Source organism: Leucoraja erinacea, chromosome 1 (assembly GCF_028641065.1).
Source record: "Leucoraja erinacea ecotype New England chromosome 1, Leri_hhj_1, whole genome shotgun sequence".
Classification (NCBI taxonomy): Eukaryota; Metazoa; Chordata; class Chondrichthyes; order Rajiformes; family Rajidae; genus Leucoraja; species Leucoraja erinaceus.
Genome location: NC_073377.1, coordinates 149,609,686 through 149,637,573, shown reverse-complemented (window position 1 = coordinate 149,637,573; position 27,888 = coordinate 149,609,686). Strand labels below are relative to the sequence as shown.

At 46.2% G+C, this 27,888-nt stretch overlaps 1 protein-coding gene across 2 annotated transcripts in view; it reads right to left on the bottom strand.

Moving 5' to 3' along the window:
* Nucleotides 1-27,888, bottom strand: part of alpk1 (alpha-kinase 1) — a 140,326-nt gene that overhangs the window by 23,477 nt on the left and 88,961 nt on the right. For both annotated transcript variants that reach the window (XM_055645611.1, XM_055645618.1), the window contains 6 exons: nucleotides 24,316-24,514; nucleotides 16,166-16,225; nucleotides 14,686-14,772; nucleotides 13,815-13,891; nucleotides 5,501-5,596; nucleotides 894-998 (listed from right to left, as the gene is read on the bottom strand). In XM_055645611.1, coding sequence (XP_055501586.1) covers nucleotides 894-998; nucleotides 5,501-5,596; nucleotides 13,815-13,891; nucleotides 14,686-14,772; nucleotides 16,166-16,225; nucleotides 24,316-24,514 — 624 coding nt within the window. The remainder of the gene's footprint in view (nucleotides 1-893; nucleotides 999-5,500; nucleotides 5,597-13,814; nucleotides 13,892-14,685; nucleotides 14,773-16,165; nucleotides 16,226-24,315; nucleotides 24,515-27,888) is intronic.

The window sequence follows — 27,888 nt, the reverse complement described above, 5'->3', positions numbered from 1 at the left end:
TCCTGGCCTATACCTGAGCTGTGCTCTCCAAAAGGAATCATTTTGCAAACTTGCCACATGAATGCAATGTGGATAGATTTTAAAGTAACTTAACACATTTCATGTGTAGCAAAGAACTGCAGATACTGGTTTAAATCAAAGAGGGTGGTGGGTGTATGGAACAAGCTGCCAGAGGAGGTAGTTGAGGCTGCGACTATCCCATTGTTTAGGAAACAGTTAGACAGGTACACGGATAGGACAGGTTTGGAGTGTTATGGACCAAGCTCAGGCGAGTGGGACTAGGGTAGCTGGGACATAGTTGGCCAGTGTGGGCGAGTTGGGCCAAAGGGCCTGTTTCCACACTGTATTACTCTATGACTATGACTATGATTCCCCTTCCCATTCCCACACTGACCTTTCTGTCCTGGGCCTCCTCTATTGTCAGAGTGAGGGCAAAAGCAAATTGTAGGATCAACACTTCATATTTCACGGGCAGCTTACAATCTAATGGTATGAATATTGATTTCTCAAATTTCAAGTCACACTTGCATTCCCTCTCTTTCTGTCCCTCCCCCATCCTGGCCATCCGGCTAGTTTCACTGTTTGTATCCACTCATTATCACCTTCTCCACAGCCAACAATGGACCATTGTGGGCTCCACCTTTCCTTGCTCATCAGCGCTTGATTAGATTTGTCTTTTTCCATACCTTTCATCCATTTGTTTTTTGTCCCTTTTCATCTCTGGTTTCTCTCTCCCTCACTCTCAATCTGAGGAGGGGTCTCAACCCGAAACGTCACCCATTCCTTCTCTCCAGAGATGCTGCCTGTCCCGCTGAGTTACTCCAGCATTTTATGTCATTGTATTGTTAAGATATTTCATGTCAATGTTAATGTAATTCATGTTGGGTACTCACCAGGTTTGTCAGCACATAGAGTGGATTGTACTGACTGAGCACAGCAGCCAGCTTGCTTGCTTCAGCAGCTGCCAGGAGTCGGTCATTGCACTCCTCAACCAGAATCTGGGAGACAATCAGAACATCAGGCTGCATTAATTTGGTCACTGAATACAACATGAAATGCATGTTTTCACATCCTGCTATAGTTAACAAGATTCAAGATTCAAGATCTCAAGAGTCAAGATTCAATTTAATTGTCATTTGGACCCATTGAGGTCCAAACGAATTGCCGTTTCTGCAGCCATACATTACAAACAAATAGACCTAAGACACAACATAATTTACATAAACATCCATCACATCGCTGTGATGGAAGGCCCAAAAAAAACTTATCTCTCCCCTGCCCTCTCCCCCCCCCCCCCGATGTCAGAGTCAAAGTCAAAGCCCCCAGCTGGCGATGGCGATTGTCCCGCGGCCATTAAAGCCACGCCGGGTGGTGCGAGGTCGCACACCGGGTCTTGGTGTTAGAGCCCCTGGCGTGCGCTCGCAGAGTCCCGCGGCCATTTCAAGCCGCGCGGGGCGGTGATGTCAGGCCCCGCTCCAGGAGCTCTACGACCCCGCAACTCGGGCGGGAGAAGTCGCCGTTGCGAGAGCCCTGAAAAGCGGTTTCCCTCCAGGGACCCGCGGGCTCCCGGCGCTGCCGTCCGCCAGACCCGCAGCCGCAGCCCCCGAATCTCCGTAGGCCGGGCCGCAGCAGCAGCAGCGCTCCACCACCGCTCCACCCGCTCTGGACTCGGCCAGCTCCGCGACGGTGAGGTGAGTCGTCGGCACCAGAGTTCCCGGTCTTCCTGTTGGAGGCCGCTCCTCGTTGCAGCCCCAACGACAACGGAGACCCGACAAGAAAAGGTCGGGTCTCCCGTGCAGGGAGAGATTTAAAAGTTACCCCCTCCCTCCCACCCCACCCCCACCCCCCCCACACACACCCCCAACAAAAAATAACAAAAACTACATAGAAACATAGACAAAAAATAATAAAAACGCAGACGGGCTGCAGAGGCCGCTGCTGACGAGAGTCGTGCCGCTTAACGAACGTAAAGTGATGGGGTAGATGTGTAGCAAGGAACTGCAGCTGCTGGTTTGCACGGAAGATGGATACGAAATGCTGGAGTAACTCAGCGGGACAGGCAGCATCTCTGGAGAGAAGGAATGGGTGACGTTTCGGGTCGAGGCCCTTCCTCGGACTCAGGGAGAGGGAAACTAGAGGTATGAAAAGGGACAAAGAACAAATGATTGAAAGGTATGGAAAACGACAAATTAAAGCCAGCACCGGTGATCGAGGAAAGAGTGGAGCCCACAATGGTCCACTGTTGGCTGTGGAGAAGGTGATAATGAGCGGATACAAACAGTGAAACTAGCAGGATGGCCAGGGTGAGGGAGTGACAGGGAGAAAGGGAATGCAAGGGTCACTTGAAATTTGAGCAATCAATATTTATACCATTAGGTTGTAAGCCCTCAAGTGAAATATGAGGCGTTGATCCTCCAATTTGCTTTTGGCCTCACTCTGACAATAGAGGAGGCCCAGGACAGAAAGGTCAGTGTGGGAATGGGAAGAGGAGTTAGCAAGTTTTTAGCAACTGGGAGATCACAAAGGCCAAGGTGATCGCCTAGTCTGAACTTGGTCTCACCGATGTATAGGAGACCACATCTAGAACAGCAGGCTTGCTGATATATAGGAGTTAATGGGCAAACTCAGTGAGGTGTCATCAGAGTTTCTGATTTGCATGATCTCCATGCCGTTTTTGTGAGCCTGCAGGACTTCATTCCCAGTGACCAGTCAGTATGCGGTAAACACACTCCACTTAGGGGAGCCAGTTTCTCCAGAAACTCTCTTATCTGCGCACTGTCGACGGCTCGATTGTAATCGTGTATCGTCTTCCCACTGACTGGATAGCACGGAACAAAAAGCTGTACCTCGGTACACCTGACAATAAACTAAACTAAAGCTCACTTTTTAAGTCGCTACATTTAGTACAATACAAGTGATTTAAACGGTGACTAGTTTGGTTTACAAAGAACATGATGGGCCCAATGGCCTCCTTTAGTACTGTAATGATTCTGCAATTTGATGTTGAAGGTGACCACAGCAGAAAGTTGGCTCCTTGGATTCCCAGCCTTTGGCCATGGCTCATAGCATTCTAGACAAAACCCGAGGATTGAGAGGAAGATATCTCCTGTGTGATTGTAATGGAGGTGTCCACTCCCTTATCATATCCGTTTGCCTATGGATAGTCCTTATGCCGGTCATTATATGATCCAGCGATATTGAACCCTCTCACAACTATCTCTTGATCTAAGACTTCCAGATCAGTGTTGTCACTACAGTGTTGTCATTACATTTGCTGTCACTAAGGATGTCTCAAGCGTTGCTGTCCACTTTGTGTCCAACAGGTATTCAAATTTAACATAGTCACAAAATTCTGGAGTAGCTCAGCGGGTCAGGCAGCCTTTTCTCCAGAGATGCTGCCTGTCCCGCTGAGTTATAACCATATAACCATATAACAATTACAGCACGGAAACAGGCCATCTCGACCCTTCTAGTCCGTGCCGAACACATAATCTCCCCTAGTCCCATATACCTGCGCTCAGACCATAACCCTCCATTCCCTTCCCATCCATATAACTATCCAGCAATTCCAGCAATTTGTGTCTATCTTTGGTGTAAACCATCTGAACTTCCTTCCTGCACAGGCATTCAAACTTCATCCATTTTTGCAGCGACACACGCTAAACAGTTTCCATATATTATGGATTGTATGGTTTAGAGGTATAGAGATAATGCTGCTGTCACTAATTTATTTTTTACATTTTTTTAGAGATACAGCGTGGAAACAGACCTTTTGGCCCACCGAGTCTGAACTGAAGTTCTCAGAGAAAACCCAGGCAGGTCACGCGGAGAACGTACAAACTCCGTACAGACAGCACCCGTAGTCGGGATCGAACCCGGGTCTCCGGTGCTGTAAGCGCTGCAACGCAGCAACTCTACCACTGTGCCACCATGCCTCACCAATCTCTGTTTGTCAGCAGGTAATTTGAGATCTGTCACATTGAGCACTACATTATACCACTAACTGCTTTGGTAGTGACCACCAGTTTCTATAGCTAACCCTTTCACCATAACTTACTTTGCAGTACCTCTTTAACCTTGCTCTGCACAACGCTCAGAGCATCTGCACCTCTGTTGGCTTGTGGCAAAAGTGCCATCAGTAACACGACCCAGGCTTTCTCGAGAACATTGCCTTTTATTGGCAAGCATGTGTCAAAAATCTGCTTCTAACTATCATCTTCAATTATTCTTTCTGCTGCCAGAGAACTCACGTCCAGAGACTTCAGAGTGAATGTTAATAATAGTCTATTTGTGGCACTGAGTACATATCTAGAATGTTGCACACAGAAGCAACTTTAGCTCCAATATGCTGTTCTCAGTCAAAGATTTCAAGCTTAGTCACGCACCATGTTATAGGAAAGATATTGTCAAGCTTGAAAGGGTTCAGAAAAGCTTTACGAGGATGTTGCCAGGACTAGAGGGTGTGAGCTATATGGAGAGGTGAGTAGGCTGGGTCTCTATTCCATGGAGCACAGGAGGATGAGGGGAGATCTTATAGAAGTATACAAAATCAAGAAAGGAATAGATTGGGTAGGTGCACTGAGTCCTTTGCCCAGAGTAGGCAAAGAGGAAAAGATTTAATAGGAATCCAAGGGGTAACATTTTCACATAAAGGGTGGTGGGTGTATGGAACAAGCTGCCAGAGGAAGTAGTTGAGGCTGGGACTATCCCATTGTTTAAGAAACAGTTAGACAGGTACATGGATAGGACAGGTTTTGAGGGATATGGACCAAGCGCAGGCAAGTGGGACAAGTGTAGCTGGGACATTGTGGTGAGTTGGGCCAAAGGGCCTGTATCCACACTGTATCACTCTACGACTGTATGATGCTCTTGAAAAGCATTAAGGTGGATGGATGTCCCCAGGGCCTAGCCCAGGCTATTGAGGAAGGCAACAGAGGTGATTGTGGGGACCTTAATGAGGAGCTTTGTTTCTTCACTAGCTACAGGCAAGGTCCCGGTGGACTGGAGAGTGGCCAATGTTGTTCCTTTGTTTAAGAAAGGAAGTAGAGCGAATCTAAGGAACAATAGGTCAGTGAGTCTCACGTCAGCGTGGGAATGTACAAACTCCGTACAGACAGCATCCTGGTCTCTGGCGCTGTAAGTGCTGTGAGGCAGCAACTCTACCACTGCGCCACCGTGCCAAAATACCACCCTAATACTGAGAGGAAACCCCCACAGTTGCAAGGAGGACGTGCAAACTTCACACAGAGATCAGAATAGAAGCCGGGAATCTGCCACGGTGAGGCAGCGTCTTTCGTACCTGCGTGGTGTACAATGTATACAATATTTAATATGGATAATACTTAATCCAGTATTAGTTATTAATAATAATCATTATTTATAATAATATATTATTATTAGACCAGACCTAGACTAATAAATGTAGCATTGGCCTCGTTACATAACTCGTAAACATGTTGCACATACACTGGCAGAAGTAATAACAGTTCAGTATATTTACCAAGTCCATCTGCGGGTCCTTCTTAAAGCGTTTGTACTCCTCATCACTCATTGAAACTAGCAGGTCCGCCAAAATGCCCAGTGATGTAGAAATTCCCTATAAATTATTTAATTAGTACAATTACAATGACAAACAATTAATTACAAATAAATTACATTATTTTGCATAATTAGTATTATCTCCAAATGTGGTCAGTTATGCTGTTGAAGTTGGTTTTCTAGAAATCTTTCTAGGAACCAGAAAGAGGAGAGATTGACATATTTATAAGGACATAAGATCATATGGAATAGTAGTAGAATTTGGCCATTCAGCCCATCAAGTGTAATTCGCCATTCAATCATGGCTGATCTATCTCTCCCTCCTAACCCCATTCTCATGCCTTCTCCCCATAACCTCTGACACCCGTAGTAATCAAGATATCACGAATCACCTGTACTAATCAAAGTATTTACTGGTACAACTTGTACACTATGTATAATTACAAGGTTTTCCTCATGTGTAGGTTTAGTTTAGTTTATTGTCCTGTGTACCAAGGTACGGTGAAAGACTTTTGTTGCATACTAACCAGTCAGCGCAAAGATTATACATGATATCAATCGAGCTGTCCACAGCGAACAGATACATGATAAAGCCAATAAACGTTTAATCCCAACCTCCGTCAACCCCTTGGTTTGAAGATAGACACAAAATGCTGGAGTAACTCAGCGGGACAGGCAGCTTCTCTGGTGAGAAGGAATGGGTGACGTTTCGGGTCAAGACCCTTCTTCAGTCTGAGAGTCAGGGGAAAGGGAAACGAGAGATATCGATGGTGAAGTAGAGAGATAGAGAACAAATGAAATAAAGATATGCAAAACATCACCTATTCCTTCTCTCCAGAGATGCTGCCTATCCTGCTGAGTTACTCCAGCATTTTGTGTCTATCTTTGATTTTAACCAGCATCTGCAGTTACTTTTTACACAACCTCTTGGTTTCATTGGCCTCCCACTTCATTGCTCCCTATCTGACTGGCTTCTGTCTCTATGGGCTGGTTTGTCCACAACTCGCTGCATCTCCACTCCTGCTGCCTCGATGGCACTTGCATTTTGCGCAGCCATCTTTGCATTTTGGTAAGTTAAACCTGTGAAAGGCACTTGCATTTTGCGCAGCCATCTTTGCATTTTGGTAAGTTTTTTTGCCTCTGTATTCCACAATTCGATATTTGTAATAGAAAAAAATCACATGTGGTTAAAGTGTACTTTATCAGATTTTAATAAAGGCCTTTTTTATACATTTTGGTTTCACCGTGTAGAAATTACAGCTGCGTTTATACATAGTCCCCCCCATTTCAGGACATCGTAATGTTTGGGGCACAGCAATGTAATGTAAATGAAAGTAGTCATGTTTAATATTTTGTTGCATATCGTTTGCATGCAATGACTGCTTGAAGTCTGCGATTCATAGACATCGCCAATTGCTGGGTGTGTTCTCTGGTGATGCTCTGCCAGGCCTGTATTGCAGCCATCTTTAGCTTATATTTGTTTTGGGGCCTAGACCCCTTCAGTTTTCTCTTCAAGTTCAAGTTCAAGTTATATTTATTGTCACACGAAAGTTTATTGTCACATATTGTCAGCATTTAAAAGTCATGCTCATTTGGGTTCAGATCGGGTGATTGACTTGGCCACTCATGAATTGACCATTTTTTAACTTCTTTGTTGCTTTAGCAATATGTTTGGGATCATTGTCTTGCTGTGGAATGAACCGCCAGCCAATGTGTTTTGAGGCATTTGTTTGAACTTGAGCAGATAGGGTGTGTCTATACACCTCAGAACTCACTATGCGACAACCATCAGCAGTTGTTTCATCAATGAAGATAAGTGAGCCAGTACCTTCAGCAGCCATACATGCCCAGGCCATAACACCCCCACTGCTGTGTTTCACAGATGAGGTGGTATGCTTTGGATCTTGGGCAGTTCCTTCTCTCCTCCATACTTTGCTCTTGCCATCAATCAGATATAAGTTAATCTTCATCTCATCTGTCCACAAGACCTTTTCCCAGAACTGTGATTGCTTTTTTAAGTACTTCTTGGCAAACTGTAACCTGGCCATCCTATTTTTGCAGCTAACCAGTGGTTTGCATCTTGCAGTGTAGCCTCTGTATTTCTGTTCATGACGTCTTCTGCGGACAGTGGATATTGACAAATCCACACCTGACTCCTGAAGAGTGTTTCTCATCTGTCAGACAGGTGTTTGGGGATTTTTCTTTATTATAGAGATAATTCTTCTGTCATCAGTTGTGGAGGTCTTCCTTGGCCTGCCAGTCTCTTTGCGATTAGTAAGCTCACCAGTGCTCTCTTTCTTCTTAATGATGTTCCAAACGGTTGATTTTGTTAAGCCTAAGGTTTGGCTGATGTCTCTAACAGTTTTATTCTTGTTTCTCAGTCTCATAATGGATTCTTTGACTTTCATTGACACAACTTTGGTCCTCATGTTGATAAACAGCAATAAAAGTTTCCAAAGGTGAGGGAAAGATTGGAGGAAAGACTAGAAGCTGAAGGGCCTGTCCCACGAGCACGTGACTGCATGCGGTGAGTGCGACCAAACTGGAAGCGGGGGCCACGCGGAGGTTGAGTGATCCCGTACGAGTTGACGTGAAGTTCGAACAACGTCCGCGGGATGTTCGCGTACGGCCTCAATGCGGCTGCGGGCCGGCAGGCCGTTGCCGCGAGGAATTTTTGAACAGTGTCAGTTTTTCGGAGCCCAGCGCTGTGTTGGGACCAGCTCCGCACAACTCCATACGGCTCCGGCGATCGAAGTGGGACCGGCCCCGCGAGGCCGTACGGCTCAAGCGACCACGTTAGGTCGCGCTTGCCGCATGCAGTCGCATGCTCGTGAGACAGGCCTTTGAGAGTTCTCTTATGCCTGTATTAAGGAGGCAATGAAACACACCTGAGCAATTATAAACACCTGCGAAGCCATGTTCCTCAAACATTATGGTGCCCCCTGAAATGGGGTACTATGTATAAACACAGCTGTAATTTCTACACAGTGAAACCAAAATGTATAAAAATGGCCTTGATTAAAACCTGACAAAGTGCACTTTATCCACATGTGATTTTTTCTGTTACAAACTCAAATTGTGTAGTACAGGGGCAAATAAATAAATGATGGGTCTTTGTCCCAAACATCATGGAGGGCACTGTAACTCTTGCATTCCCTCCCCTCCCTTCTCTCCCTCCCCTACCCTAGACTTCCTACCGGTTCCACTGTTCGCATCCTTGTAACCCTCTTATAATCACACCTTCACCAGCTAACAATGGGCCATTGTGGGCTCCACCCTTCCTGAGATCTTCTGTTGCCGGCAATGATTTGTTCTGGCCTATTCTCGCCTCCAGTTTATTTCAACACCCGGGGTCACAAAGAAAGGCTGGATGGGCTGGGTCTTTTTTTCCAAGAGCATTGATGGATAACTTTATACAGGTTTATAAAATCGCAGTCATTTTCCCCAGGGAAAGGGAGTCTAGGGACCCGAGTCATAGATTTAAGGTGAGAGGGGGAAGATTTAAAAGGGATCTGAGAGGAAGCTTTTTCATGCAATGGGTGGTGAATATACAGAATGAGTTGATAGAGGAAGCTGTAGAGGCAGATATAATTACAATGTTTGAATACACCTGGACAGATGTATTGAGAGAAAAGATTTAGAGGGATATGGGCCAAATGCAGGCAAATGGAACTGGCTTGGATGGACATCATGATCAGCATGAACGACCTGTACAGATAGACCTGTTTCCGTGCTGTATGACTCTGTGGCGATGCATGAGGTTTCTAGTTATAAGTTCCAATGGTCTGAATATTGAAAACATTAAATTCTTGAATTCTCTGATTTCAAGTAATAATCCCCTATTCCCTCCTCCCCCCCCCATCCCAAACTCCCGCACCCCGGTGTGCCCACACTTCTCCCACCATTCCCATTATCCTGCTGCTTTCCCCTCCTCCATACGCTCATCTCCCACCTCTCCCATCTCCGTCCCCCATTTCCCTTTCCACCTATGTCCCCCCCCCCCCCCCCCCCCCCCATTTCCCCCACCTTTACATTTCACCGTTCCTTTTATATCCTTAGCTGACACCCTTACATCTGCTTTTCATCTCCAGCCTTTGTCACTTTCTCCTCTCCCCTCTGCACCCAACCCTTCAACTGTGTACACCTATCACTTGCCAGGCTTTGTTCCACCACCGCCTCTCTTTAGTTTATTTGGAGATACAGATCCTTCGGCCCACTGAGGCGATGCTGACCCACTGGCACATAATCCCCGCACATTAACACTATCCTACACACACTCTGGCCAATTTACACATACACCAAGCCAATTAACCTACAAAACTGTACATCTTTTGAGTGTGGGAGGAAACCGAAGATCTCTGCGGTTACGGGGAGAACGTACAAACTCCGTACAGACAGCACCCATAGTCAGGATTGAACCCGGGCCTCTGGCACTGCTAGAGCTGTAAGGCAGCAACTCTACCGCTGTGCTACCGTGACGTCCTTAACCTTTTTCTCTTTCGAAGTTACCTTCACCATACCACCAGTCTGAATTAGGATCCCAACCTGAAACATCGCCTATCCATTCTCTCCACAGATGCTGCCTGACCCGCTGAGTTGCTCCAGTATTTTGTTTTTCGTTCAAGATTCCAGCATCTGCCGTCTCTTGCGTCTATTTTGTACAAGTTACAAGCTTTGCCTGCCAGGCTTTGCAGAGCTTCCAATCTGGGCAACAAATTTTCTGCACGATGTACTGTTTAGAAAGTTAGCAGCTCCCATTTCTGGGGCTGAGAACTTTTTAGAGAAACAGCCTGGAAACAGGCCCTTCGGTCCACCGGGTCCATGCCGACTAGCGATCCCCGCACATTAGCACTATCCTACACCGACTAGGGGCAATTTTTACATTTACCAAGCCAATTAACCTACAAACCTGTACACCTTTGGAGTGTGGGAGGAAACCGAAGATCTCGGAGAAAACCCACGCAGGTCATGGGGAGAACGTACAAACTCCGTACAGACAGCACCCGTAGTCAGGATCGAACCCGGGTCTCCGGCGCTGCATTCGCTGTAAGGCAGCAGCTCTACCGCTGCGCCACCATGACCGATTTGATTTCCCGTACTGAAGAGTTCACCTGGTGTTGCTTTCCATTCACCAATGATAGCACATTTACAAATATATGGATCGAAGTTTTATGGAATTGTCACAAAGAAGATAATAACAAGCACCTCATATTTTGTGTAGGCAGCTTACAACCCAGTGGTATGAGTATAGATGTTTCTAACTTTAAGTAACCACTGCATTCCCTCACTCACCATCCCTCCCTAACTCAAGTCACACCGCTTCTCGTTCTCATCTAGCAAGCAGGTAACAATGGCCTGTTTCCTTTATCATTGTTACTTTATTGCATATCTTTCATTCATTTGTTCTATATCTCGCTACATCACTGTCTATATCTCTTGTTTCCTTTTTCCCCTGACTCTCATCTGTAGAAGGGTATTGACCCGAAACGTCACCCATTCCTTCTCTCCAGAGATGTTGCCTGTCCCCGCTGAGTTACTCCAGCATTTTGTTTCTATAACAATGTTTTCGTTATTTTCAAATTAAGCAACAAATGCGAGCAAGCATGATGATAAATGAATGCAACATTAAGGAGTTGCTCCTGAACTCAGTTGCCATTTCTTGTGGGGTCACCATTGATTATCCACTTATTGCAAGTGTGAGGTCTATTAAATATGCAAACTCAGGTCCTGTGAAGTACAGAAGCCGTGATTGTGTTTTTAGGGAGCAATTGGCCAATTGGCCATGAAACGGCCCATGATGGAATCTTGAGCAAAACACAAAGCGTTGGAGGAACTCAGCAGGTCAGGCAGCATCTATGGAGGAAATGGACTGAGTCCATTTTGGGTTGGGTCCCTGCTTCAGACTGATATGGAGTTGATATTACATTGATGCTGCTTTTACTAAACTGGGTCTGAAGGATAAGTATCAGGTTATTTTTCTGGGGCTAAAATGAGTAGCTGCTTGTCTGAAGCAGTCTGGGATGTCAAATGGCGCCTCTTGCAGATGGACTGAGTGGGCTGTTTTGTACTGACCAGGGCATTTGGATTTATGTACCAGGATAGTCTTGCTGAGATGTATGCAATAAATGTATTTCACTGAACCTGGTAGACATGACGATAAAGAAACCATTGAACCATTGAGAAGGGCTCGACCCAAAACATCATCTATTCATGTTCTCCAGAGATGCTGCCTGATCAACTCTGTTAATTGATTAGACTGGGTGTCAAGGGTTATGGGGAGAAGGCAGGAAAATGGGATTAGGAAGCAGAGATCAGCCATGATTGAATGGCGGAGTAGACTTGATGGACCGAATGGCCTAATTCTACTCCTATAATGTAAACTTGTGAACTTGTGAGTTGCTCCAGCATTTTGTGTCTTTTTTTAGCTGCTTTAAACTGCAGGTGGTTCCCATACACTAATCTATGCTATGGTTGCATAAAAGGTGAATCGGCCGGTTTCTATGCTGTATCTCTAAACCAAACCAAATCAAACCATAGTGCACTGATATTCTTAGCTTCCTCCACAAGGATTAGACAATAGACAATAGACAATAAGTGTAAGAGGAGGCCATTCAGCCCTTCGAGGCAGCACCACCATTCACTGTGATCATGGCTGATCATCCACAATCAGTACCCCGTTCCTGCCTTCTCCCCATATCCCTTGACTCCGCTATCTTTAAGAGCTCTGTCCAACTCTCTTGAAAGCATCCAGAGAATTGGCCTGCACTGCCTTCTGAGGCAGAGAAATCCACAGATTCACAACTCTCTGGGTGAAAAAGTTTTTAATTGGCTCCGTTCTAAATGGCCTAAGCCCTATTCTTAAACTGTGGCCCCTGGTTCTGGACTCCCCCAACATCGGGAACATGTTTCCTGCCTCTAGCGTGTCCAATCACTGAATAATCTTATATGTTTCAATAAGATATCCTCTCATCCTTCTAAATTCCAGTGTATTGTCCGCCTGCGGCTGGTACTGAGTGCTGAGCTTCAAGTCAACCTAACATTGCAGCATCCTGCAGCCGATGAATCCTAGCTGGACATCCATTTGAAAAGTGTGAAAATTTACATTTATTCCAAGCCAATTAACCTGTACGTCTTTGGAGTGTGGGAGGAAACCGAAGACCTCGGAGAAAACCCACGCAGGTTACGGGGAGAACGTACAAACTCCGTACAGACAAGCACCCGCAGTCAGGTTCGGACCTGGGTCTCTGGCGCTGTAAGACAGCAGCTCTACCGCTGTGTCACCATTACGCCATCGTGGATGGTCATGGTACCCGTGCCTCACTATTGGAGTATGAAGTGTAAAGGAGCCCATTATTCACCTGATTTATTGTGTCGGTATGTTTACAGTATGTGTACAGTATGTGTACAATGTATGTGTACAGTATGTGTACAGTATGTGTTGCTATGTGTACAGTATGTGTACAGTATGTGTTGCTATGTGTACAGTATGTGTACAGTATGTGTACAGTATGTGTGCTATGTGTACAGTATGCATACAGTATGTGTACAGTATATGTACAGTATGTGTCGCTATGTGTATAGTATGTGTCGCTACGTGTATAGTATGTGTAAAGTATATGTACAGTATGTGTTGCTATGTGTACAGTATGTGTACAGTATATGTACAGTATGTGTTGCTATGTGTACAGTATGTGTACAGTATGTGTCGCTATGTGTACAGTATGTGTACAGTATGTGTACAGTATGTATCGCTATGTGTACAGTATGTGTACATGTATGTATACATTATGTGTCGGTGTGTACAGCATGTGTACAGTATGTCGCTATGTGTACAGTATGTGTCGCTATGTGTATAGTATGTGTAAAGTATATGTACAGTATGTGTTGCTATGTGTACAGTACGTGTACAGTATGTATACAGTATATGTCGCTATGTGTACAGTATAACAATGAAACTCAACGAGACTTGACGACTTGAAGTTGCCTCAACATCTAAAGTGCCTTTCATGCCTGACTGCCTCCAGGCAAAGACACTGCCAAGACCGACGAGGCATGTGTGAGTTGCCAAGGCTCTGCTATCATCCACAGAGCCAAGGGGTAAGCTGCTCTTTCCCTGTGGAAATTGCAGCAAGTTTGAAGGGAATGGTTGTGTTCCAAGACCAGTGAGTGTAGCTGCCGTTCAAACCTGATGGGTTGTTCAAATAAAGGGCTGCACAGTCAGGGGAAGAGAGGAGGGTTGGAATAAATGAGACAGGAAAAAATAAATCAAAACAGACCTTTTTATCTGGGCGAGGAAGCTCATAAAACCCCACAATGGAGGCCCAGATCAATTCCGCAGCTTCATACCACAATCCTAAAATGACAGAAACAAATCCAGCAAGATTCACCACTCCCTTCACTGAATGGAGAATTATTTTTACAGTTCAATGTAAATTGGTACATCTATTTTTCTTTGTTTTCATATCAAAAATAATTAATTTATTTACTATTAAGATACAAAACAAAATCGTGGTGACACGCTCACCACCATATTACAAAGTCACCAAATTATTCAGGCTAAATTTCCAAACAACTATGTTACAATCCTTACATAGATACTAAATAACTACTGTACAACTATGTCCCTCTCTAACACCACCCCGGCGGGGATGTAACCCTGGTAAAGGGGCAAACATCAGGCTCGGGCAAAGCCCTCTCCCGCCTGGCGCCGTGACTGGCGGATGGCCAGCTTGGCCAGGCCATTGGTACATCTATTGGCTTTTTGCGTTTCCTCATATTTGGAAGGAAAACACTATTACGTCAGACCAGAATGGGTGAAGCCAGTCAGGCATTTTACAAGGAAGATGTATAAAGAAAACCATCTTCAGGAATGGATGGACATGAAAAGCTGGAGATGCTGTCTGACCCGCTGAGTTACTCCAGCTTTTTGAGTTAATCTCCGGTTTAAACCAGCGTCTGCAATTAATTTCCAACACACATCTTCAGGTATGGGTCAGGCCGGTATGACAAGACAGTCTAGACCATTTAACATTCATTAAAAGGGCAAAATGGATGCACCAACTCATTCTTCACTCGCAAACCCCAACCAAGATACGTGATCCAATTCAGCAGCATGACAAATATACTAAACCTTGTGTCAGTTCTTACCAAGTTTTTGTAGTATTTGTCCCCTTATCTGAATGCTGACAGCCTGTACCAGTGTGCAATCGGTCTTGTTCTCGTAGACCCAGGTGCCTGAATGTCACAGTCAACAGTGGAGAAATCAATAGAAAAACCAAGCACAATATCCATTGGTCATGCATTGGCAACTCAGTCCTTAACAAAGGGCAGCACGGTGGCACAGTGGCAGTGTAGTTGCCTTACAGCGCCAGAGACCCGGGATTAAATCCTGGCTACTGGTGCTGACTGTATGTAGTTTGTACCTTCTCCCCGTGACTACATGGGATTTCCCCGGGTGCTTCAGTTTCCTCCCACATTCTGAAGGCATACGGGTTTGTAGGTTAATTGGCTTTGGTAAAGATTGTAAATTGTCCCTAGTGTGTGTCGGATAGTGTTAGTGTGCGGGGATCGTTGGTGGGTGCGGACTCTGGCCTGTTTCTGCGCTGTATCTCTAACATGAACTAAACTAAATAAGCCTGCATATATGGGAGAGATTAACTTTGCAGTTGACTATGAGTGGATGGAGTTTGACTGGTGGTAGGAAACGCGCATGAAGACCGTGCACCAGAAACATACGGTGGACCAAGAAGTGCCAGAGGGCTTGCTTGTGGTTACACAGTCACAAGTGAAGCCCTGCTTGATAATGCAAGGGAAGAGGGCTGTGGTGGTGGTGGACATTGGTGAGATGTGGAGAATGACAGCTTGGAAAGCCACCTCAACATGTAAATTGTAATTACATATAATTAATTGTTTGCATGAAAATAAACATCCTCAGGACCATGCATAATAAAAAAAAACCTCAAGAGAATGATCACAATCTTCCATTAGGAGCTGTTAAGGTGAGATTTCTGATCTGGGAAATCAAACAAAAGCAAGGAATTTAGACTTTGGGAAATTTTTAGTTTTAAAGATACCGCGCGGGAACAGGCCCTTCGCCCACCGAGTCCGCACCGACCAGCGATCCCCGCACATTAACGCTATCCTACTCACAGTAGGGACAATTTACACTTATACCAAGCCAATTAACCTACAAACCTGTACGCCTTTGGAGTGTGGGAGGAAACCGAAAATCTCGGAGAAAACCCACGCAGGTCACGGGGAGAACGTACAAACTCTGACATGTAGTCGGGATCGAACCTGGGTATCCGCTGCTGCAAGTGCTGTAAGGCAGCGGCTCTACCGCTGCACCACCGTGCCGCCAGTTGGAGGAAAGAATCTAAAAACATATGCTCTCTGAAAACTGAGATGATAATTTGGTCTAACATCAGACTTGTTAATTGCTGTATTGGTAAATAAATGCAATAAGTAGCTTCTTTGTTTTCCTGGTTTATTTACGCCTGTTTGCAATTATTTATTGGAATTATTTATAATTTGTCTATAAATTCCTAAAACTAAAATGGCAAAACAATTAATTATGTATGTCTGTCGAAAGCATACACGAGATATTGTTATAAAAGTTATCACTAACCTGTTCCCCCACAATTATTGATCAGGCTGCTCAGGATATATTCAGCTTTCAGAAGTTTACCTGTCAATCATTTTGGGGGAAAAAAAAAAAATTATTTATGAAGTAATAACAGTGCAAATATATTTTTTGTAAAAATCATCCCTGCAGACAATAGTATTGAGAAAAGGAACAGGGCTGATGTGTAAGATGGTGGCAGAGTCATGCAGCAATGTTGTGGGAGGTCATGTCACTGCCTTAAGGGCCTGTCCCACTTACGTGTCCTTGGCATGGAAATTACGCGACCTCGTGGCTGTGTTGCGCCGCGATGGTCCTACGAAGGTCGGGCGCGATTACATGCATACGCACAGCCGTCTGGAGTGCGTGACGTCATTTGAAGATGGACACAAAGCTGGAGTAACTCAGCGGGACCGGCAGCATCTCTGGAGAGAAGCAATGGGTGACGTTTCATGTCGAGACTCTTCTTCAGTCTGAAAAGAAGGGTCTTGACCCGAAACGTCACCCATTGCTTCTCTCCAGAGATGCTGCCGGTCCCGCTGAGTTACTCCTGCATTTTGTGTCCATCTTCAATTTTCTAGGCCCCGCTCCGGGAGTAGAAGTGGGGGCGGATCCGGACCGCAATGGCCGTGAGCTCCAGGCCGAGTTCGGCGACCGTTTGCCTGCTTCTGCTGCTGTTGAAGGTGAGACGTTGCGTCGTGCCAGGGTCTTGGGCCTGTCCCACTTTGGCCGTCAGTTCCGTGACAGGCCGTTGGCGCTCGAAGATTTTGTTCACTACCAAATTTCGGAGCTCCGCGCGATGTCGCGCACAACTACATACCCATCCGCACTTCTAAGTCGAAGGTTTTCTGCTTTATTGGAGCTCAAGATGGTTTTGGATAGGTCACAGGAGGTCACAGTTTAAGAATAAGGGAGAGGCCATTTAGGACTGAGATGAGGAAAAAAAATTTCACCCAGAGAATTGTGAATCTGTGGAATGCTCTGCCACAGAAGGCAGTCGAGGCCAATTCACTGGATGTTTTCAAGAGCGAGTTGGATACAGCTCTTAGGACTAACGGAATCAAGGGATATGGGGAGAAAGCAAGAACGGGGTACTGATTCTGGATGATCAGCCATGATCATATTGAATGGCGGTGCTGGCTCGAAAGGCCATATGGCCTACTCCTGCACCTATATTCTATGTTTCTATGATTCTGTGACAGGAGAGGATCCACTGGTAATTCTGGCCAAATTGAAGCTGCCAGGACACTAAAATTGAGTAAAGGCTTCTGTGCTGCTAGGCCATTTGGTCAATTTAAATGTGCCTTTTGCAGAAATGGGACAAGCTGCAGAATGGTGCCAGCTTGTCTGGAGCCTAGATAAGAGTTGCAGGGAAAGAATGGGACAGCTGCAGATTCTTACAATTAGGTGTAAATTGCATGAAACGGATTGGGTGAATGCAAGCCAGACATACACATTGTAAATATTGTTGCAAAGCTTTACTTTGCTAGATGTTGATTGGGTTAAGTGTTGAGCATTGTCTGGGTTTCTTAAATATCCAGGCACATGTTGCATAATTTATCTTTGTTAACTTGCATCTAGAAACTTTGTCAGATACATTGTATTAGTCACTGTATTATTGGGTTAGGGAAATGTCTATCATGAACTGTGTTAATCGATATCTGTTATTGGACTGTATAGAGACCACCCCCATATGGTTCGGCCCCTCAAGGTTCAGGGACCTATAAAAGGCCGCTCCCATGAGGTCCTGTGGCGATCTTCTGGGAGAACGCTTGGGACTGCTTGACCCTTTGGAGTGTCTCTGTTTGCACGAGGCTAGAAGGGCTTGGCCAAGGTGATACAAGGATCGAACCCACGGTGGTTAGTTATAGTAGTGGGGAACTGTTATTGTGTTTTTCCAAAATAAAGTTTAGATACGTAAGTGCTTGACTCAGTATTTTATTGACTGCAACTAGATTGGGGGAAGCTTAGAACGAGCTATTTACACCATGACCCAACACCTATGGGTGGACTTTCCAGTCAGTGGTGAGGGCATGCTGCTGAGATGCAGCCTTTTGGAAGAAACATTGGCTCAAAACTTGGCCGCCTCTCTTGGAACTCTTCTGAAGAACAGCAGGAATGTTTTTCACATTTTCCTGCCCAGTAACTATTTTTCATTTAACCTCTGATCTAAACCAGATGACCTGCTCATTTACCTCCTCGTTATTTAAGGGTCCTTGCAGAATTGAAATAGACTGCTGTATTTCTAACACCACAGGAGTCAGGAGTCAAGAGTGTTTTCTTGTCATGTGTCCCAGATAGAACAATGACATTCTTACTTGCTGCAGCACAACAGAATATGTAAACATAGTACTTGTGCAAGAAGGAACTGCAGATGCTGGTTTAAACCCAAGATATTCCCAAAAAGCTGGAGTAACTCAGCAGGACAGGCAGCATCTCTGGAGGGAAGGAATGGGTGACCTTTTGGGTCGAGAGTCTGAAGAAGGGGCTCGACCCGAAACGTCACCCATTCCTTTTCTCCAGAGATGCTGCCTGGCCTGCTGAGTTATTCCAGCCCTTTGTGTCTATCTTCAGTTTAAACCAGCATCTGCAGTTCCTTCCTAAACATATTATCTGTATATATACATATATACTGTATATACACACACGCCCACATGCAGACATACGTACACATACAAAACAAACAAATAATAATAGTGCAATAATAACAATAATAGTCTATGCAGTTCAGAACTTATTTGAAGGTTGTAGTGTTCCACAGCCAAAAGGCTGTTTCTGAACCTGGACGTTCCAGTTTTCAGGCTCGTGTATCTTCTTCCCGGTGGTAGGAGAAATGAGTGTGTGACCAGGGTTGTGCCACTCTCTCATGATGCTGGCTGCCTGTTTGCGGCAGCAACTCTGCTACAACAGTGCTCCATAGCTTTAAAATCATGCTGAAAGGCTTTTATATTGTCGTAAAAAGATGGTGTGGTTTGTTTAATAATACACAACACATTGGTATATAGAAATGTTCCTGAATCCTTCACACATTAGGTTACTTTTGAAGTGTGGATTTTTGTTGTAAAGATAAACTGCCTTTAGTTTTCTCCACATTACCTGTCTAAGAAAGGAACCGACACTGGACTACAAAATTACACCAGATTGTTCAGTACACAGCCACTTAGAAATGTAAACATGCCCCAGTCTCTCCTTCCCTGCAGCTTCCTATTTTTACAGTGCTGTGGTTCTCAAAGGATTATGACCTGATCAATTGAATGAAGTAGGTGAGGCTTGTTAGCTCAGTGTCAGTGTGCTTTGTTCAGGGCCCATTCCAGTGAATTTAGACTAAAATCCAGACTGGTACTTTAAACTGAATCTTGATATGAGTGGGTGCAAAGGAGGCAGGGTGCATGTCAATGGTTCAATGGTTCTTTGTTATCATATGTACCGAGGTGCAGTGAAATTCCTTTCTGCATACAGTTCGGTAAATTATTAGAAAATTTTGATTTTCCAGGTATGCGTAGGATTCACAGAAATGGTTACAATTCAGGCGGAAGTGGTCCAGAGCAAACCTGTAGTTTGTGTTGGTTAGAGATGGCGTTTGACCCATCCATTCACCTGACCACTTGGGAGGAGTGAGGGAATGTGGGAAGACATTCAAATCTTCCATACATTCTCCCCAAGACTGCTTTCACTTCTGCAGGTCCAGGGAATCTGGCTGTTGAGAGTTAAATCCACAGGAATGAATTGCTGTCTTGTAGCTCTGTGTGTGCTCACAGGTTCACCCGCATAAGTTCAGAAGTACGGAATTCCTGAGCAGCTGATTGCCAGGAATTTTCTGGCCGGCTTATGCACTTCTTCAAGTTCAAGTTTACATTTATTGTCACATGCACCAATTGGTACAGTGAAATTTGAATGACCATACAGCCATACGAATAAAAAGAACACAATACACGATAGAGTTTAACATGAACATCCCCACACAGCAGAATCAACGTTTCCCACCGTGAGTGAAGGCAATAAAGTTCAGTCATCTTCCTCTTTGTTCACCCATGGCCGGGGCCTTTTGAGCCCTCCGCAGTCGCCGCTACAGCAGCCCGATGTTCAGGCCCTCGCGCCAGGATGATCGGAACTCCGAAATCGGAATGGAAGAAAATTCTCAGCGGCTTGGAGTTTCGGAATCGGCCACTTCTTACTGGAGACCGCGGCTCCTGAAGTCCACAGGCCGAGCTGGAAGGAGATTCAACTCTGGCGGCCCTCGGCAAAGGGATCCCACGACTCCACGATGTTCAAGTCAGCTCCGCCCGCGGCTAGGAGCTCCGCAGACCACAGCTCCATGATGTTAAAGCAGCTAGGCCAACACTCTGGAGCCTCAACACGGCGATCCCCCGGTAAGGCATCGCCTGCTCCGTGATGGTAAATTAGTGCAGGCCGCTGCTGAAAGGCCACGCCAATCCAGATGGTAAGCCTCGGAGGGGGGGGGAGGGGCAAAGACGCGACTCGGAGAATAGTCGCATCCTCGACCAGGAAGTGACTGAGAAATGGTTTCCCCCTTACCCTCCCCACCTCCCTCACATAAAAAGACGACAAAACTTCCAAAAACATTCTTTTAAACAGACAAAAAATAACAAAAAGACAAAAAAACAGACAGACTGTTGGCAGAGGCTGCCAATCGTATGGCGCCCCTGGTTCTTGGATTCAAACATGGAGGACAAGCTTCTACTGACTTCCCAGCACGAACAATAAACCTGGACATAATTAGAATTGGTGCAAGTTTAACGGAAAGGAACGGCTGTGAAGGAGACAGGTAATTGGTGACAGAAATAAACTAATACCTATACAGGTGCACAACCTTTTATCCGAAAGCCTTGGGACCAGACACCTTTCGTAATTCAGAATTTGTCGGTCTTCGGAATGGAATTTTTTTTGAGTAGATTTTAATGGCTGGCTCAGTTGTAGAGTGCTCGGCTCATATCCGCAAGGTCGCGAGTTTGCGCCTTGATCCCGGCAGAAGAAGTTGGAGCGGGGCTGGGCTGGGCTGCTGCTGGCTGTGGGTCTCTGGGATCTCTGTGCTTGCGGTGGGCCTGGTGGTCGACGTCCAATTGGTCCTGACGTCTCCGGTGACTGCACTGACCTGCAGCCATCGCCGTCGTGAAGACAGTACAAAGCCCCCACGCCGGTGCAATGAGCGGGGAGCTGGAGAGGGGAGGGAAGGGGTCACACACATGGCCGGGAAGCAGAGGGGTGTAGGTGGGGATGAAATTGAAGGGAGCGACAATCTGCTGCTGCCTGCACGCTGAGTTTAAAAGTTCCCACGCAAGACTCACGATACACTGTGAACGTCCTGTCTCCCTGTCCCTGGGATAGTAGGGGGCGATCAAACAGCACAATACCCCCCTCCCCCTCCAACTGCAGAGGAATCCGCTCCCCGATGGGCCGCTATGGCGACAAGTGGCAGTTCGCCCACAGCCCGAGCTGCGCCACCCCAAGAACAAGAAGTACCTTCCACACTATCAGCTTCTGCCCATACACTGCGTGTTCCTCTGGAGTTGGAACGGGGCTGGGCTGGAGTTGCTGATCTGGGATCTCCGTGCTTGCAGTGGGCCTGGGGGTTGGTGTCCCGATGAGAGGGCGCAGCTCGGGCTGTGGGCGAACTGCCACTTGTCGCCGTAGCGGCCCATCGGGGAGCGGCTTCTGGTGGTCCTGACGTCTCCGGCCAGTTTGCAGTTTTCCTCTGGAGTTGGAACGGGGCTGGGCTGCTGCTGGCTGTGGGTCTCTGGGTTCCCCGTGCTTGCAGTGGGCCTGGGGGTCGGTGTCCCGTTGGTCCTGACGTCTCCGGTGACTGCACTGCGCTGCTAGAATCGCCGACGTGAAGACAGTGCAAAGCCCCCGCGCCGGTGCAATGAGCGGGGAGCTGGAGAGGGGAGGGAAGGGGTCACACACATGGCCGGGAAGCAGAGGGGTGTAGGTGGGGTGAAATTGAAGGGAGCGACAATCTGCTGCTGCCTGCACGCTGAGTTAAAAAGTTCCCACGCAAGACTCATGATACACTGTGTATCGTGTCTACCGTGGGAACTTTTTAACCCAGCGGGCAGGCAGCAGCATATTGTCAATTATTAACCCTCCCGCGCAATATACCCTCACCTCTTTTATGAATGGGGATTTAGTTCCCCTTTCTTCGAGGACCGACCGGAGGTTCCGCTGTCACCTCTGCGGGTCGCCCTCGGTGAACGTTTTCAAGGACCTTTCTTCAAGGACCGAAAAAATGTCGCTATTCGGAGCTTTTCGTTATTTGGATCGTCGGATAAAAGGTTGTGCACCTGTACTAGTATCAAGATTATCTAAGGTTGCAGCAGGATATAGATCCTGCCATTGCCTCACACAGGATGTGGATACAATTGGAAAGTTGGGTGGTGTGTTGGCAGATGGAATTTGATCCGGATAAGTGTGAAGTGATGCACATTTAGGAAGTCAAATAGGTGTAGAATATAGTAAAAGGTGGGCACAAAGACGTGTCGGTGAACAAAAGCCTGAGGGATCCCTGCACAATTCCATGCATGAGGCCCCATGGAATAGGGTAGTGAAGATGGCTTCTGCCTATCCAATACTTCCTCACCTATCACCTGATACATTTTGTCCTGGTCCTCCCTTGCCTGTCCCGCTGAGTTACTCCAGCTTTTTGTACCTAATCCAGCCTTAACAAGCTCTCAAAGCATTTCACACGGCTTGAAGGTAGACAAGAAATGCTGGAGTAACTCAGCGGGTGAGGTAGCATCTATGGAGAGAAGGAATAGCGATATTTCCGGTCGAAACCCTTCATCAGACTGATATCAGGGGAGGAGGCAGGACAACGAAAGAATGTAGGTGGAGACAGTGGGACTAGTGGGAGAACTGGGAAGGTGGGGGGGGGGGGGGGGGTGGGGGGGGGGGGGGGGGGGGGGGGGGGGGGGGGGGGGGGGGGGGGAAGAGAGAGAACAAGGGCTACCTTAAGTTAGAGAAGTCAAACTACCCAAGCAAAATATGAGATGCTGTTCCTCCAATTTGCACTGGACCTCACTCTGGCAATGGAGGAGGCCCAGGACAGAAAGACTTTCATACGGATTGATAATGGGAAGGCCTCTGTTGCTCCAATCACCTTGGAGACGGGTTATTTCCAGATATTCCTGTCAAGCCATCCAGTCATAATAAGAGCGGGCTTAGTGGGTATTCAACCAGTTCATTAGGGATTGGAGTAGAATTAGGCCATTCGGCCCATCAAGTCTACTCCACCATTCATTCATGGCTGATCTATCTCTCCCTCCTAACCCCATTCTCCTGCATTCTCCCCATAACCCAGGACCCGTACTAATCAAAAATCTATCTATCTCGGCCTTAAGAAATATCCATTGACTTGGCGTCCACAGATAGTGAGCAACTGTGGAAATTCTCGGCCAATATCTTGATAAATGAGAGTTTGGTATTATCCATTTTTATTCCCCTTATTTGTCTATTTTTAACTACAAACTGGATGCAACTTGAATAGCTTCTGTGCAGTGACCTTTCATCTTATGGTTTAAGTAGGCTTTTACCTAGCTATAGATCTAACAAAAGCAATCGCAAAATTGGGATCAATGTATTTAATAGTGACGTCAGACAACTTCTCAGTTTGGTAAAGGCAACAAAGCAATGGGGACGTTCCCCAATTCAGGTAACTACAGGAGTGTGCTAAAACATATTGAGTTACTTCAATCAGCCAGCAGCTGCATTGTGTGTATAGTCAAGTGGCCATGCTGAAAAAATAAGTGAATGTGATGAAAGAGATAGGGAAAATCTGACAGAAAACTAATCTGTTGTATTAAACTCTTGATCAGAAGTATAGCAATTCAGACATCCCTCGTTTGAAATCGCCAGGGTACATTTATGAGACAACAAAGACACCAATTAGTATTTTCCACACCCATTCACAATCACTCTACCCTTTTAGCTCCAAGCCCTTTTCTCTCTGAGCCTTTGTGCCTCTTCAAAGGGTCAGCAGTGGGTTTGAAAAGATGGCACTATGCTCAGAGGAATGTCATTCTCCCTCTCCCTCTCCCCTCCACATCTCAAATAGAACAAAATGTCCTCTTGATTAGTCAAGTGCTTGTTAATTGGAGTTTAGCCACGAAAACACAGAGAAAGATCAACAGGCGTGACGTCACCTGAATTTGCAGAGACTCGGGCTTGGCGAATAACCACCTGTGGCGCGATTGGTATTGCCATGCAGCGTCTGTGCAAGGCCTTGGCGACCTGCAGCAGTTTGCTGGATGCATCGACCCAGTATAGAAACCTGTCAATCACGAAGACTGTGGCAGCTGCTGAAGCGTAGTCACCGACCGAGAGAGCGGTTTTCAAAAACACCTGCGGAGAGAAAGTAGTTTAGTTTAGTTTAGTGCCGAAACAGGTCCTTCGGCCCAACGATCAGCGATCCCCGCACACTAACACAAGCCTACACACACTAGGGAGAATTTACACTTATACCAAGTATACAAAACCCAAGACTATTAACCTACGTACCTGTACGTATTTGAGTGTGGGAGGAAACAGGAGATCTCGGAGAAACCCCTCGCAGGTCTCGGGGAGTATGTACAAAATCCGTATAGACAGCACCCATTGTCAGAACCGAACCCGGGTCTCCGACGCTGCAAGCGCTGTAATGAGCCTGTCCCACTTAGGCGATTTTTCAGGCAACTACCGGCAACTGTCAAGTCGCTAGCAGTCGCCTGAAAAACCAGCAACTGGAATGGCGACTGTCAGAGTGGAACGTGCACACACACACACACACACACACGTGCACACACACACACACACACACACACACACACACACACACACACACACACACACACACACACACACACACACACACACACACACACACACACACACACACACACACACACACACACACACACACACACACACACACACACACACACACACACACACACACACACACACACACACACACACACACACACACACACAACACATCGCTTCCTTCACCAGCCCGTTATGCAGGCGGGAGACAAGGCAAGCGGGGGGAGCACTGTCTGAGTGAAATTCATACGGTGCAAAGCCAAGGTGATACAGACACACACCGCGATGAACAGGAAGGTTGGCGCTGTAACTAAGATGGCTAAAGCACAGTGTATGGTAAGTCCTTAAGAGGGGGGAGAGAAGGGGGGAGAGAAGGGGGGAGAGAAGAAGGGGAGAGAGAGGGGGAAAGGGGAAGAAGGGGGGAGAGAAGGGGGAAAGAAAGAAAGGGGGAGAGAAGGGGGGAGAGAAGGGGGGAGAGAAGGGGGGAGAAGGGGGAGAAGGGCAGAGATGGAGTGGAGCCAACTTTTAAGAAGCCAGAGATACACGGCTGTGAAACTCGGCGGACATTAACATTACCGGTCGGTTATCCTTGGTTCTGAAAACTACTATCTTTCCCAATGAGCCAATGAAATTCACCAGTCAGCACCAGCTACAACCTATGTGAACCTTCTACCTCTTGGCAACCCACTAGGACCGCCTGGCGACCCACCTACGGCACGAAAATTCTTGGTTCTCTCCGTGGCGGCTTTATTCTTGTCGCCGCTAATTTTTCAACATGTTGAATAATTTGCGGCGACCATAATGAGGCCGCGACTAGTTCCCAGAATGCGAGAACTCCTCATGACCATGAAGGCGACTCCCCAACAACCACATGTGGCAACCATGTGGCGACTGCATAGTCTCCTGCAGTTGCCTAAAAAGTCGCCTAAATGGGACAGGCCCATTAGGCAGCAACTCTACCGCTGTGCCACCATGTTTCCTTAAATAACAGTTCTCTGCAGTATAGATACTTAGGGTATCTCTGCTGTACAGTTAATTAGGGAGAAAAAAATGTCCAGTCGTCATCTCCAGTCCCACAACAAGCCAAAACAGTCCCCTCCATCTTTTTAATATATTGCAGTTTAATCTAAATGGCAGGATGAACAGCTTTGACTATATAATAACAAGCAACTCCACAAAGATGCTTCTAAAGTACGGACGTTTCTGGCACAGTTCGAGAAGATTAATGGATCATGTATTTTAAGGAAAACAATCTAATACTAAACCTGGGGAAATCCCATCACCATACCAGCAACCCCTACCTCAGCCCTCTGAAAATAATAAAATGCACTGCCAATAATTGGAATTGACCAGTTGGAGGTGAAAGTTCAATGAAAGTTGAAGGAAGGAACTGCTGATGCTGGTTTAACCCGGAGATAGACACAAAAAACTGGAGTAACTCAACGGGTCAGACAGCATCAGACAGAAGAAATAGGTGAAGAAGGGTCTTGACCCGAAATGTCACCTATTCCTTTTTCCAGCTGTCTGACCCGCAGAGTTACTCCAGCTTTTTGTGGTGGGGTGGAAGATTGCAACCTTCACGTACTTCACGTCCGCCCTGTTTCGACTAATGCAATGATCTCGACGTGTACACACGGAAGATCAAATAGAACAAGTTGTCCAACAACTTTAGGCTGTGCACGCCACACGAAAGAAGAAGAAGTAACATTGGTGGTAATTATATCTTCAGCTGATATAATTATATGATTATAAGTGTGACCCAGGCAATATTGGACGAGTTGCCCCTCGCACATTTATTTTTGCTTCTGTATTTCAGTATCGGAGTAAAGAGGTTCTTCTGCAGTTGTACAGGGCTCTGGTGAGACCACACCTGGAGTATTGTGTACAGCTTTGGTCTCCTAATTTGAGGAAGGACATCCTTGTGATTGAGGCAGTGCAGTGTAGGTTCACGAGATTGATCCCTGGGATGGGGGGACTGTCATATGAGGAAAGATTGAAAAGACTATGCTTGTATTCACTGGAGTTTAGAAGGATGTGGGGGAATCTTATAGAAAAATATAAAATTATAAAAGGACTGGACAAGCTAGATGCAGGAAAAATGTTCCCAATGTTGGGCGAGTCCAGAACCAGGGGCCATAGTCTTAGAATAAAGGGGAGGCCATTTAAGACTGAGGTGAAATAAAAACTTTTTCACCCAGAGAGTTGTGAATTTATGGAATTCCCTGCCACAGGGGGCAGTGGAGGTCAAATCACTGGATGGATTCAAGAGAGAGTTAGATAGAGCTCTAGGGGGCTAGTGGAGTCAAGGGATATGGGGAGAAGGCAGGCACGGGTTATTGATTGTGGACGATCAGCCATGATCACAATGAATGGCGGTGCTGGGTCGAAGGGCCGAATGGCCTCCTCCTGCTACTTTGTATGCTTCTATGGTGAGAGATATACGGTGGGTGGCCGATTGAGTATTGCTCATGTTACACAGTCATGAGCAATTAAATTGTAATTAATTTATTAGTCAAGTACGTAAACGTACAAGGAATTTGATTATATGCTCCATTCGTGAATGTACAGATACACAAGTCCAACCATGCACGCGGGCATAGCAGATGATCTACGCATTAACACTCTATGCCGGTTGTTCAGATTCAAGTAACTCAAAGCGACGGGCCAGTAAGTCGGATGCAATTCCAGAGGACTAATCCAGATAAGGCATGGGTCTGTGCAGTCCATTTCAAGAGTGATGAAACTAAGTGAGAAATATATTTAGCATGATATGGTGAAAGACGCAATCATTTTTCAACCTTTCCAATCATAGTCTGATAAAGATTTGTTTTTTGAATTAAAATAAATCTATTTTCAAGACTAAAGCTAAAAGTTCACCCTCCAAAATCTGGCAGGTGCAGCACAGACCCATATGT